This window comes from Andrographis paniculata, unplaced genomic scaffold, assembly GCF_009805555.1.
Source record: "Andrographis paniculata isolate CXL003 unplaced genomic scaffold, ASM980555v1 Contig36END, whole genome shotgun sequence".
In the NCBI taxonomy this organism is placed as follows: domain Eukaryota; kingdom Viridiplantae; phylum Streptophyta; class Magnoliopsida; order Lamiales; family Acanthaceae; genus Andrographis; species Andrographis paniculata.
The window spans coordinates 2,408,707-2,423,241 of NW_026137569.1; the positions used below are offsets into that span (position 1 = coordinate 2,408,707).

The 14,535-nt window shown below is 28.6% G+C and overlaps 2 protein-coding genes across 3 annotated transcripts; one reads left to right on the forward strand and one right to left on the reverse strand.

The window, feature by feature from the left end:
* The first annotated feature begins 435 nt into the window (after positions 1-435).
* On the forward strand, positions 436-4,638 carry LOC127249763 (serine/threonine-protein kinase D6PK-like). Of its 2 annotated transcripts, none has more exons than XM_051272740.1 (3): positions 436-627; positions 1,465-2,420; positions 3,541-4,638. In XM_051272740.1, exons 2-3 carry the CDS (start codon positions 1,543-1,545, stop codon positions 4,424-4,426), a joined length of 1,764 nt encoding a protein of 587 aa, XP_051128697.1. In that variant the 5' UTR covers positions 436-627; positions 1,465-1,542; the 3' UTR covers positions 4,427-4,638. The 2 variants fall into 2 exon arrangements, with proteins under 2 accessions (XP_051128697.1, XP_051128698.1); XM_051272741.1 differs by lacking the exon at positions 436-627 and adding an exon at positions 718-880.
* A 171-nt stretch (positions 4,639-4,809) lies between these two features.
* LOC127249705 (uncharacterized) lies at positions 4,810-5,919 on the reverse strand. The gene is made up of 4 exons (XM_051272637.1): positions 5,686-5,919; positions 5,310-5,618; positions 5,155-5,238; positions 4,810-5,080 (listed from the first exon to the last, which is right to left on the reverse strand). Exons 1-4 carry the CDS (start codon positions 5,775-5,777, stop codon positions 4,810-4,812), a joined length of 756 nt encoding a protein of 251 aa, XP_051128594.1. The 5' UTR covers positions 5,778-5,919.
* Between the last annotated feature and the right edge of the window lie 8,616 nt (positions 5,920-14,535).

Sequence of the window (14,535 nt, forward strand, 5' to 3'; positions counted from 1 at the left end):
TAAGTAATTAAAAAGTATATTAGTAAAAATAATTATTATATAGTAAAAATAATTATAAATTAAGATTAAAATAACTAAATACTTTAATTTAGATTAAAAAATTATAAAATATAATTTTTAAAATATAATTAAAGTGTATAATTATATTTAAAAAAAATAAATTATATGAGACAAACGAAAATATAAAATAAAGACAAAGGGAATAAGTAATAAAAAAATTTAATTAAATAATTAATTACTATTAATTAGTGGGAAATGCAATCTGATGATAGACAGGTTGGAGGGCCATATGTTGTCGATTCTGACTCTTGCGTTTTTAGGACAAACTTCATCCCAATTATTGGAACATGTATGTATCTATATGTATGTATGTATCCATACATACATACATCTGTACACAGTCATAAGTCATACACAATAGTAATATAAATACACTGATTTCGGTGTTTGCCCACTCTTTCTCTCTCTCTCTCCTTCGACGTTCTCAAAGTCTTCTCTTTTCCCTTTTTTCTTAATCATTCACTCCATACATTTTTGGAGAAGACACAGGACGTGGTCGTGGTCGTAGTGGTAGTGGTAGTGGCAGTGGAGGTGCCAATCTCTTGTTTTTCTCTCTCTACACTTCAGGTTCCATCTTTTTTCTCCTCCTCCATTCCATTCTCAAGAAAAGCAACCAAGCCTTGTAAACCCTGAAGTTTTTTTTTTTTTTTTTTGTGTGCGCGCCTCTTTTTTGTTGTGGACTTCTTTTTTTTTGGTTTACTTTTGAACTGCCCAATGGATTACTAGATGGATATATATATTTTTTTTTTTAATTTTTTTTTCCACTGGCATTCTCAGTTTTTGGGGTTTTAATGGATCTTTCTCGATAGGGTTTTTGCGGGTAAGAGATGGATCTCGTTTCAAGATCTGTTCTTTTCCTGGACGATTCACATCTTGTCGAAGTTTTTCTTGTCCTAAATTTCTCTATGCTGTAATTTGTGGATGTGGAAAGGGTTCGGAGGGGCTACATTTACTTTTTAAGCGTCGATTTAAACTGAATCTTTGCTCTTCCTGTCGATTTTTAGGGATAATTTGTGATTAGCAGAAGTTCTTCTCATAGCCAAAAGGCTTCATTTTTCAGAGAAAACACATGGAAAAATGCGATTGTTTCCATGGCAAATTTGATGATTTGTTTCTTTTCTGTCTGTCTGTCAGTAGTGTTAATGAGCACCTGCACTTAGAACCTCTCTTATTGTTTGTTTGTGTTTTCGATGAAATTGATAATTGAATTTATGTTTTGCTGCCCTCGACATTTTTGTTGTGTGTGATCTGTTTGGTAGTTATAAATGAAGACTATGATGCTTTACCTTCTGTTGGTTTGAGGAGATTGGCTGCTGGACGAGTTATTTTTATCTAATTATTTTACCTGGAAATTTGTTGAAAATACTCAAACTTGAGACTAACTGTGAACTTATATGGTTGCAGATGGTGGTATTCGACTTTGGTATCAAGCAGGCGGATTTATTTTATTCTTGATCTGATTACTCCACTGCTTGGATTCAAATGGAATCTGAATCTTGCGCCAAGTCATGCTCGGAAAAGAAGTATAGAAGTCACGGAGGGAAAGCACGTGAGCCTGGGAAATTGCAAATGTCCAAAAATGTCGAAAATTCTACCTCCAAGAAGGTTGCATTGCAAGCACCCGAAGAATCAAAATCAAATAATCATCAGCAAAGGGGAGCAGTTTGTTCTTTGACAAGGAAAATGGAAACAAGTTTACAATTAGGGAATTCGGACAAAAAAGAATCAACTTCCGACATTAATACCAATCCCGAAAAAAAACCAGACTGCAGAAACGACAACAAAGATAGTTCACCAGCTGCAAAACTTAGCGACGGCACAAGCAGCATTGCCAAGACCAGTGGAAGCGCCAAGATTAGCGATCGGGCAGAATTCGTCGAAAGTGGGAAGAGCAGTATGTGTAGGGCTAGCACGAGCACTGACATCAGCGACGAAAGCACTTGCAGCAGCTTGAGTAGCAGTGTGAACAAACCCCATAAAGCGAACGATCTCAGGTGGGAGGCAATACAGGCTGTTCGCGCGAAAGATGGGGCTTTAGATCTGAGGCACTTCAGACTGCTGAAGAAGCTGGGCTGCGGCGACATTGGAAGTGTCTATCTGTCGGAATTATGCGGGACAAAGTGTTATTTTGCTATGAAAGTTATGGATAAAGCGTCTCTAGCTAGCCGTAAGAAGCTTCTGCGTGCACAGACAGAACGGGAAATCTTGCAATCTTTGGATCATCCTTTCCTTCCAACTCTATACACTCATTTCGAAACTGAAAAGTTCTCTTGTTTGGTTATGGAGTTTTGTCCTGGAGGTGATTTGCACACTCTTCGACAGAGGCAGCCGGGAAAGCATTTCTCTGAGCAAGCTGTGAAGTACGGTGTTTTCTTTGCCCTAACTTTTTTATAGTTTTCGTTGGTTTATTGTTTGTTTCCCTTTAGGTCTTTGCAATTTACTGTTTTCAGAGCTCTTAGATTTTGATTATAGCGTCTAATATGTGGAATCCCGTGTGAAAATAACTTGAAGTAGGTGCTAGTATTTTTAAAATAATTAATGAAATTGCTCGGTCGAATTACTATATATAGGATTAGTTAATGCACTTTTTAACTCTATGTTGGAAGTACGTTTAGATCGATACTCCTTTAAGCTCATTTTAGGTGAAACATGATCCGTTTTTGGCTAATTTTCTCGATTTGCTTGTAGCGAATTCTCATCTGCATAATATAGCTAAAATATCCAATTCACGATTCTTGTGATTGACTAATGATTGCCTTTAATGTGATCTAAGCTTGCTAGATCACATACAAGTCAAATTTTCTCACACTTGCCTTCTGTTTCAATTTCGCATTTTAGTTTCTTCTTTTTATTTTTTTAGTTTGTATGTCCATTGTTCTATGCAACGGAAAACGTTGAACAAGAAATTAATGATAGAGCATCTTCTTGAACTACTTTTTGGCTCAATTAGCAATCTTTTCATTCCATAGTACATCCTACATAGTAACCTGAACAAACACATAAAAACAACCTCGATACTGTCGAACTTGATGAATTTTCTGTTGCAATGCTAGAGATGTTCCGTTTTTTAATTTTTATCCCTTTTTTGTACCTTGTCCATATCGTCATTTCTATTTGACCTTAACAGTGCACATGGGAAGCTCCATGATATTGATAGTTTAGGGGCATTGTTCGGATAAACAACTAAACTGGTTTTAGTTAGTGAGTTTAGTTTATATATTGAAATCTGTAATTTCCCCAAAATTTTACCCATTTCTCATCTGTCTTGAGCTGAAAGTTATTATCTTAGTTATTTAGAAATAAAGAACACAGTGATCGGTCGAACATTATAACATTTCAATAGAGATGAGGTTCATATTATAACTAGTTGTGCTCTTTCTTTATCGAGTTTTATGTTGTGATTTCAAGTTAATACGTATTCGGTTTCGCATTGTACCGAGTTGTGTCAATACTACACATTCGTTGAACGTTTGCTTGCAGGTTTTATGTGGCAGAGATACTTCTCGCCTTAGAGTATCTGCACATGCTCGGCATTGTCTACCGTGACCTCAAGCCTGAAAATGTCCTTGTGAGGGAAGATGGGCATATAATGCTGTCCGATTTCGATCTTTCCCTCCGATGCACTGTAAGTCCAACTCTGATAAAGTCTGCGTCGCTTGAGGCAGATCCCCTGCAGAAAAACACAGTGTATTGCGCCCAACCCGCCTGCATTGAGCCGTCTTGTATCCAGCCATCGTGTATCGGCCCGACCACATGTTTCGGCCCTCGCTTCTTTTTGAGTAAATCGAAGAAAGAGCGGAAACCCAAACTCAAAAATGAAATAGGCAACCAAGTCACCCCGTTGCCGGAGCTCATAGCCGAGCCAACAGACGCGCGCTCGATGTCCTTTGTCGGAACTCACGAATACTTAGCTCCTGAAATCATCAAAGGCGAGGGCCACGGCAGCGCGGTGGATTGGTGGACTTTCGGTATTTTCCTGTACGAGTTGTTGTTCGGTAAGACGCCGTTTAAGGGATCGGGAAACCGAGCTACACTCTTCAATGTCGTCGGACAACCTCTGAGATTTCCGGAGTCGCCTGTGGTCAGTTTTGCAGCCAGAGATCTCATCAGAGGTTTACTTGTGAAAGAACCGCAGCATCGATTGGCTTACAAGCGCGGCGCAACTGAAATCAAGCAGCACCCGTTCTTCGAAGGAGTGAATTGGGCATTGATTCGCTGCGCGAGCCCTCCGGAGATTCCGAGACCAGTTGAAATCGAGAGATTTCCTGCGCCGCCGCCGGCTTCGACTAGCGTAAAGGCTAATCCTGCTGCTGCGGTTCCTGGAACCCCAAACCCGGATAAGTATCTGGAATTTGATTTCTTTTAGAAGTTTTTTTCATTCTATGCTTTCTTATCACCGAGTTTGGTATATCGACTGTTTTTCAGACATTCAAAGGATCACAAAGAACAGGTTCAGGGCAGGGATTCATGCCCTTTTAGTACTGCTTGATTATGTTCGAACAGCCGAAGAAATTGTTTGTTTGTATTGCGAATATTATCTTGCTGTTGGTACTTGGTATCGATTCTTGTTGTTTATTACTTAACATGCTTTAACGAGATGCAGCGCAGCGAACACGGTTTTCGCCTGTAAGACAATGTCGAGATAGAAGCAGGTAAGCTTTGTACAATGTCATCTTTGTAAGAACAGGAAAATTGCAGATTCAATTTCTTTAATCCCGCCGAAAGAGTCTTGATAGGAAACTAGCTCAACTACTTGTAGCATTTACAGGCGAGGGCGACGGAGATTGCAGCTCCGATAACAGCAAGTACGGCTAATGTATCTTCGCGCTCCCAACTCTCGTACCATGTAGGCACGGCGCACATTTTGAAGCTGTTCTTTTCACCCAGGCTCGTTTCTTGCGATTCAGTGATCTCGCAGCAATTGAAATTTCCTTCGTCTACCTGATGACATTGTTCTGCGCTGCGGAAACTTAATTCCGGCGATGTTTTCTTGTGTTCTTCGGAAAATCCAATCCGTCCCCTGAAAAAAGGTACGGATTCATCAACACCGGCGAATGTTTAGGAAACAGTACAGGTACAGCAAGATATGCTTACTTCCATAAGAAATTTACGATTTCTCCTTTCTGAATATGACGATCGATCAACAGAGGTACGTGTTCGGGTAAAACATAACCGTACCTGAAGCAGAAGTCATAAAAAACATGAGAACTTTGATCGATTGTATCAAGAAAACATCGATCATTACTCACCGATGCCCTGTGACTTCCATATTGCTATCGCGTCCGAAAATAAGAACATTTCCGGGCGTGTATAAATTGCCTCCGATTTGCGAACATGGGCTAACGGATATTTTTCCCGTAAGGCCACGCAACTTTATCTCTTTCTTGAACTTTCTTACAACATTTGGCCCAGAAATACCACATCGGCGATGGCTACTGCCATGGCAGCATACAAAGATGTACCAGCCAGTAAGAGGCTTGGGGCTTCCCGGCAACCACTTGCCGTGCTTTACAAGCACTTCCTTGATGAATTTGTCGACATCAAAGTGTGTTAATTTCCTGCAATTGAGCAGACTTATGTTAATCAGATGCCGGGGAAATTTGACACAGTTTATGATCTTCTAACCTGTATCTGATCATGTCTGGAAAAATTAACACATCGCCGTTAGAATTCATAGTTCCATCGCGACCCTTGCATATAACAAAGTGTGTCTGCATCGAGGAAACAATGGAAAGTAAATATTACTCAAAGTGTGTCTGCATCGATGAAACAATGGAAAGTAAATATTACTCGGACAACCTTTGCAAATGTCTCAACAATTGGAACTAAACATGAAAAGGATCAAGGGAAGGGTACTTGTCGAGCTTTATAAGCCAAGATAAAGTTCATATTCTCCCCGTCCCAACTCCCACGCGCTTTCGCGCATACAATGTGGATTCTCCAAATCCATACAAGTTGCGTATATTCGATAATTAATGCAACGGTCTAATCGATCTCTAAAATTTTTTGTTTCCAAATAAAAAGGCGAGAATCTACTTTAGCTTAGGTGCTCGCGCTCATGCTCATACCCGTGATCTCATCGTGTTCTTAAGAATGAAAAACATACATACATATATATATTATGAAAAATAAGCATAATAACAATAATGCAGAAAAGGGTTTACTGTACTTATACCTCTGTGTTCATCTGAGGTTTCCCGGCGGCGAAAGCGGCGGCGAGGAGGCGGGGAAGACGATCGAATTCAGCAGCGTCGAATCGGGTAGGCCAAACCTTAGGGTCCTTATAGCACAGGAAAACGTAACGCTCCTGCTTTCCGGTTGTTTCTATGACCGGAATATCCTCGACTTCCGGCAGCTTATATCCGTATTCGCCGTCTCCGGCGAGGAGTCGGTTGTTGTCGTTAAGCTTGTAGATGATGATGCCGGGGATCGGAGGCGGCGAGGAGGGGAGGCGTAGGGAAGTCAAGAGTCGAAGAGGATCATCTAGTTTGGAGGTCAGCAATGGTCTCGGCATTGGCTACCGGCGGCGGACTGGTAATTGAGCTCAGTTGTTTTGTTCGCCGGAGAAACTCGACGACTAAGTGTGTGTGCAGTCGAACGTCTGGAGAGAGAGGGAGGTCTGGTTTACAGTTTAATTTATTTATTTATTTATGATATTATATATGTAAATATGCATGACATTTTATTTTATGGATTTTGTGTATATTATTACATGCCATATTACAGTGTTACACAAGTTGATGTAAGAATTAAATCATATGCACAAAATATGATGCTATATTTTAGTGTTTGGTTTTGTGTTTGATTTTGAATTTTGAATTTTTTGTTTTGTGAGATAAAATATGTATGTTTATATATATATAAAAAAAAATTAGTTGCATGTTAAAGAAATTAAAATCAATGTTTTCTTTTGAAGTTTTGATTTTAATTTTAATTTTGGTTTTGATTTTGATTACTAGTTTTATGAGATAAATAATATTTCTCTATCCACAATAACTATGTTTGTATGAGTTGAATATAAATTTCAATGAATATAGTATATATTGATTGGTTGTTACATAAAATAAAAATATTTTAAAAAGTATGTAGGTATATTAACAAGATGAGAAATTTTTTAAATAAATTAAATGTATATAGTCTGTCATATTTGACGGGTAGTTGCGATAAATAAAAAAAATATAGTTCCTTCTCTCCAGGTTAATTTGTCTCCTCATCTCAGTTTAGTTAGAGTTTTAAATATTATATAATTAGTAAATAATTAAAAAAAAATATATCAGTGAAAATAATTATAAATTAAAATTAAAATAATTTAAATAATATAACTAAAATTATAAATTATAAATTATAAATTTTAAAATGTAATTAGAGTGAATAATTATTTTTTTTTTTAAAAAAATGACAAATTATGTGTAACAAATGAAAAGAAATAGTTGACAAATTAAGTGGCACGAAGGAATCAGTATATTTTGTGAAAATATACATTTTGTGGATGGATAAAATAGATATTTATAAAAAGATATTGTTATAATTAAAGATTAAAATGTATAAAAAATTCAAAAAGATAGTCCAAATTTTTAAAGAAAACCTAATACTTTTTTTTATTAAATTTTTTATTTAAATAATATTTTGTGAGATAAAAGTAATATATTTTCTATTATATAAATAGTATTGATTGTGATTTAAAAAGTAATATTGAATAGATATATGTTTATATATTTATGTTATATGGAATTTTATTATTTGAAAAATAATACTATATTTTAACATACTTTCTGTCTTATCAAAGTTGTAATATTATTTTATTATTTTTTATACGAATAATGTTGTTAGTATTTTAAATATTTTTAAAATTATATTTTAATAAATATAATAAAAATTTTAAATATAAATAAAAATATTTATTTATTGAAAAAATATATAAATAAAAAGATTTTGAATTGGCTCCAAAAAAAATTAAAAATTTAATAAATTAATTTATACTTATCAATTATATTTTTAATAAATAAATTTACTAAAAAGTAAAAAATGGTATTTTTATTGGCCAGACAAAAGGATAATGAATCCTCTGTGGGACAAGGGAGTATATTTTAAATAAATTTGCTATTAAAATATATTACTATCCTATCTTGCATTTCATTCAAAATTATGTCATTATTTTGTTTTGTCATCTTAATTATATATAATTTATTTATAGTAAATAAATTTATTCACTTGTAATTTTATTATTTATTTTAATAGGTACAATAATAACTAATATGTCACTATTTTTTCGATTTATTTCATATTTTTTTATCAATTATTTTATAAAATGTGATAGTATATTCACTTTATTTTATGTCACTATTTTTAATTTTTTTTTATATCCAACCAAACTTACATAATTTACACGACGTAAAGAGTATGCACTTTTATAAATAGATACATATATTATTTTTTCCAGTAGGATAAATTTATAAGATTTTATTTGACTCAAATATTAAAAAAAATAGTTTATTGAAAAAACAACAAATTTTTAAAATAATATTATAAATTTATAGTATAAAAAATAATTTAATTAACTTTACAACATAGCATCATATATATATATACATATATACCATGTAATATCTATTTAAAATTCCTCTATTATTATTTTTTTCCTAAATAATAAATATTTTTATTTATATATAAAACTCTATATCTTTATAAAATTATTTTTTTCTTAATTATAGATAATAATATATATATTTATTTATTTTTATTATATAATTTTTTTTTCTATAAATTAATATTCATATATTTTATTATGACATAATTATTAAAATATTTAAACACATTATAATTTTCTTAATAACATATTTTTATTTTAAAATATTAAAAATCATATTCACATAAAAAATAATAAATAAATTCAGTATTATTAACTAATTAATTTATTGTTACTTCAAATATTATCACAAATCAAAAGGTCATTTGTTGTTACTTCTAATAAATGGGCCATAACAAACTTGGGCCGAGTCCAATATATAGAAGATTAGGCTTAAAGATCTAAACCCCAAGTTATTGTATTGGGCTCAGTGGAAGTAGTCTCAAATATAATAATTTTTTTTATAAAATATAATATTAAAATATTATTTAAATAAATATTTTATTTCAAATAAATTTTGAATTTTTTTAATATATTTATTTTTTATAAAAATAAGCAAATATCTACTTAGTAGAAATATTGCATTCGTTCATTCAATATATTTTAACACGATTTTTTGCAAATATCATAAAAAAAATACAATATATATTAATATTAACATAATATATATTATTTACTTATAAAAATTAATAATAAATATGTATATATTTTTTTTATATTAACGATACTATTTTTTATATTTTTTTTTATATCAAATGAAATAAGAAAACACATGTAAGTGAATAAACACATTATATATCCACAAATAATTGATGCTTTTAATGTACATTTATTTGTTTGTCTTGACCACAGCACACCCACACATTTCTTTAGGCCATCCACAAAAAGTGCGATCTTTTCTTTTGATAGAGTTTTTTAAAAAATTTTATTTTAATTTGATATTAAAATAATATATAATAATTTTTTTTAAAAAAATAAAATAATATAAGTATTTTAAAAAAAATAAAATAAAATTCAAATATTAAAAAACTAGAGTTTGAAAGGTAATGAAAACACACCCCATCATTTTCTTAATAAAAGAAATAATAATGATAGGAAAAAAAAAATTCAAAACACAAGAAATGGTCGACTATCAGGCTCCGTATCCTGTCATAATATGTGGGCCTATGCCTTTTTTTTTCTTCTTTTAATTTATAAATAAATTTAATAAATATGATAATTTATATAAACATAAATAAATATTATATTTATAAAAATTTATCTTATATAAATATTTGATTTACATTTTTTAACATAAATTTTTATCTAATATTTATATTTTTTATAAAATACTCTCTCCGTACCGCCATAGATGATCCATTTTTTTTTTAATACATCCCACAAAAGATACTTCTTTCCATTTTTGGTAACTTTATCAATCTTAAATATACTCAACAAATATAAATCAATTTAATTAAACTTCTAACATCTTACCCCTAAGATCCATTCAAAACCCCTTTATTTCAATCTCTTTTATCAATTAACATAATTATTTATATATATTTAAAATTCCTTATTTTTTTATAAAACTAATTTATGGTAATAATAAATAAATAAAATTTTATTATTTACAAAATGATATTCATACTGCATATATTTTTTCGAGATATAATTTTAAAATTTTTTAAAATACCAATAATATTATTCATATAAAAAATAATAAACTAATATCATAATTTATTATTAATAATTTACTAATTTACACTACCTAAAAAATCGTTTTCCTAATAAAAACGTTTATCCATCGCGAGACGGAAGGAGTAATAATTATAATTTTAAATATATCTATTTTTTTATTTTTATATCGGTTAATTAGTATTTGAATGTAATACTCTTTCTATATTGCCTATAAGACAAACTCAAGCAACACAGCAAACAATATCCTAACTGTCAAATTTCTCCGACTTTTTATTTTTATTTTTATTACTGTTTTAATCATAATTTTAATTTTAATTTAAATAATATTTTATGAAAGATCTTTTATATTTTTATAAAAATTAATAAGTTACACAGTAATAATTTTAATTTAAAATTAAAATCAAACAGACCTTAGATTGTTGTGTGGAATGTTATTTGGGCATAGTTTAATTTATTATTCTTTTTTATATAATGTGGGAACTGGTAGTCATTACCTGAAAATAAGCATTGGGTAAATTTTCGATCGAATTTAATATCATACAAACTAAATTTAACTAGACAAGTCACACTAGACGAAGCATGTGTGAGAAGATGACAATGTTGTGCAATTTGAAATTATTTAAATTTCTCAATTATTATTATTATTATTTTGAAAAAAAATTAAAATTGAAACAACTCAAAAAGACTAATATCCGTTAATTGGAATTGTAATTAAAACATGTGATTCAAATGGTCAAATTGCAGCACATGGGTGTGGCTGCCCATCCTAGTAAATGCTGACGAAATCTATAAATGCTTAGACAACAATATTGTCATCATCATTGCCACAACGGATCCAATTGTCGGATCCGAACCCGGATCATTTCCTATATATGGTTATTAATGTTTTATACTCCCACAGTCCCAAGTTGAATTTAGAATTAATATAATTTATAAATAATTAAAAATATATTAGTAAAAATAAGTATTTTATAATATAAATTATTATAGATTATAGATTAAGATAATTAATTATTTTAATTAAAATTTTTAAAAAATAAATTAGAAAATCTAAATGAGATTAAAGTGTGTAATCCTTTTTCAAAAAATGAAAGTAACATAAGACGTGAGACGAACAAAAAGGGCAATGTGGACATGATAAGTGAGACGGAGGGGAGTATTATTTTCGTTCGGCTTCAAAGATCTCGTTTACTTTTTGCATTTTGATATTTGAATATTAATTTATTATATCAAAATGTAGTACAAATTAAGAAAAAATTTAAAAAATATTTCAATTAGTGTCTTATAATACTAATATAATGACATTTGTAAAAAAAAATTTATACAAATATAAAAATATTTTTATTATTAAATAGACGGATTGAAGGAATATTAAAAACTTTCTCCACCATATTCTGTAAATCATAAATATGAAACTTTTAAAATGACAAAATTAGTATATAATTGAAAAATATAGTAGTAATATATTTACAATATAATATAAGTAAATTATAAATTTAAATTAAAATAATTAATTAATATAATTAAAATATTAAAATAATTATATATATATAAAATTAAAATATATATGATTGTATTTTTTAAATAATGATGTATCTGTATGAAATATCTATTTCGATGAAATATTTGGAATGAATTTTTTTTTTTATTTTAAAAAAAATGTCACATAAAATATTTATTTATTCTTCGTAAAATATTAAAGTAAATAGCAAAATTTTTATAGTTATTATTTAAAACTTCTAATTTTTAAAAACAGGTCAGTCGGGTCTAACCCGAAGTAGAACTGGTCATATTTCGGATAAGCGTGACGAAATAGAACTGGCTCATGTTGTCTGGACCACATTTCAAGCTCTTGTTTTATTTTATTTTATTTTATTTTAATTTATCTACAATTTTCCTATTAAAAAATATGGATGTATTCCTATTGCATTTTTAAACAAATGTATTTTTTTTTTATATTAAATATAATGAATTATGTCGGTAATATATAATTTTGTCCAAGTTAATTATGTCATGTTGCTCAGATATATAGACTAAAAAATAATAATATTTTAATATAAAATTAGAAGATGTAAAAAGTAAATAAGTGTATTATAAAAATTATTAAAAAATTAATAATAAAAACTAGTTACAAGTTAATTATTATTTGTTAAATAACGGTAATAAAATTATGAATAAATAAAATTATTTATTATAAATAAATTATGCATAAGATTGATGTATAATTAAAAAAAATAACATAATAATCCTGGACGAAGTGAGTAATTTTTTTTTTATTATTAAATTATTAATTTTTATAGGTAAAGAAAATATGTGTTATATATATTGCATTAATATTTATTGAAACTCGTATCATTTGAAAATTATTGGGTGAACAAAGTGATGACACACACATGTCAATTTCAAGCATTAATTAAAATATTTATTCTTACATAAATAATTTCATAACTAAAAACAATTAAAATATAAACTAATAATAATAATAATAATAATAATAACCACGACTTGATACGAGTAATATGTTTTTTAAAATTATAAATTTTTACGTTGTGAATCCCTAGTTGGTAATACAATTTTAAATTAAAATAATAGTTTAATTTGATATAAATAAATATTAGTATGATACTTAAAATTTAAAAATAAAATTTAAGTATAATATATAAATAAAAAATATATATTTAATTTCATATTTTTAATAAAATTATAAATATTAAAAATATTTAGAAATATCGTACTCGCTTCATCCTAGTCAATTAGTTTGATTAATGGATGTACTAAAGTGTTATACTCCCTCAGTCCCTAGTTAATTAGTATGATCAATGAATGTAATAAAGTGTTATACTCCCTCCGTTCACCGCCTATCTATCCGTTTACTTTTTGCACGTAGATTTTAGTATATTAGTATAATATTGATACTTAGTACATTTGATATACATAAAGAATATTATATCCCTTAACATTTATAATATTAAGTGGTATTATTTGATGACATTTGTGTAATATTATATAAATGGTGGGGTAATTTTATATTTTAGTGGAATATACATTTACTTAAAAAAAAAAAAAAAAAAAAGGAAATGAATACATTTGCGATGGACAGACTAAAATGGCGGATAGATCGACGGTGGACAGAGGGAGTATTAAATATTTTTTACTTGATAAAATGTTAAACTAAAAGTTAAAATATCTTTTTATTTTTAAATATTGAATTTTTTTTTACTCATATTATTAATAATAATTGTATTTATTGTAAATCAATTAATGCATTTAGATAAATAAATAAACATTTAATAACTTAAATGTAATTTATACAATAAAAATGTAATAAAAAAATTATATGAACAAATACATAAAATTTTTCGAATTTGGTTGTTGTCAGAGATAGTTCGTTATAACATACCAAATTTAATACCACATCGCATACATACGGTACAAAATTTTTGGTATGATATTTTACCGTAGTGTACAAATATTTTGGTATACCGAATTTGCAAATAAAAAATACTGAATTACGGAAATAACATGCATTCTCGTAAAAAAATACTGAAAATATTTCAAAATTTTGATACAATATGACTTTTTTTTTTGTATTTTAACGATATATAATAAGATATTTTCAGTATATATAAATAATTAAAAAATTGATATTTTTGTATATACTGATTATTTGATACAATATCGATATCTTTTTTTTTAATAAATTAAAAAATTTGGTATGGTATACAATATATTTCAATATTTTAGGTATATTATATCAAACTATTTTTAACTGAATTGTATACACGATATTAGAATATAATATTTTATGTCAAATACCGAAATTAAAAATCATCATCAAATCTCATTTTTAATTAATTTTTCAGCTATAAATTTTCAAATCAAACATCAAATTTTTATTATATATTACATAAAAAATTAATTTTAAAATTAAATAAATATTTATTTATATAATATTAAATATTTATTTTATTTTTATTATTCAAAATTTTAGCCCAACTTCTAAATTTACAATTAACAAATAATAAAACTAAATATATTAGTAAGTTAATAAAATATAGTTAAGTTTTTTTAATTAGAGTATTAGTACTATAATAGGAAAATGAACCAATTTTGTGGGACGGCTTAAAAAAAAAGGAGAAGTGAACTAATTTGGTGATCGGTAGGAGTAATAT

Bases quoted from the DNA above. Each gene is read 5' to 3' on its own strand.
- LOC127249763 (XM_051272740.1), top strand. From the start codon at position 1,543: ATGGAATCTGAATCTTGCGCCAAGTCATGCTCGGAAAAGAAGTATAGA. The intron at 2,421-3,540 runs GTACGGTGTTTT...GTTTGCTTGCAG, and splicing joins TTCTCTGAGCAAGCTGTGAA to GTTTTATGTGGCAGAGATAC.
- LOC127249705 (XM_051272637.1), bottom strand. From the start codon at position 5,777: ATGCAGACACACTTTGTTATATGCAAGGGTCGCGATGGAACTATGAAT. The intron at 5,619-5,685 runs GTTAGAAGATCA...GCTCAATTGCAG, and splicing joins CCAGACATGATCAGATACAG to GAAATTAACACACTTTGATG. The intron at 5,081-5,154 runs GTAAGCATATCT...ACCTTTTTTCAG, and splicing joins ATCGTAAATTTCTTATGGAA to GGGACGGATTGGATTTTCCG.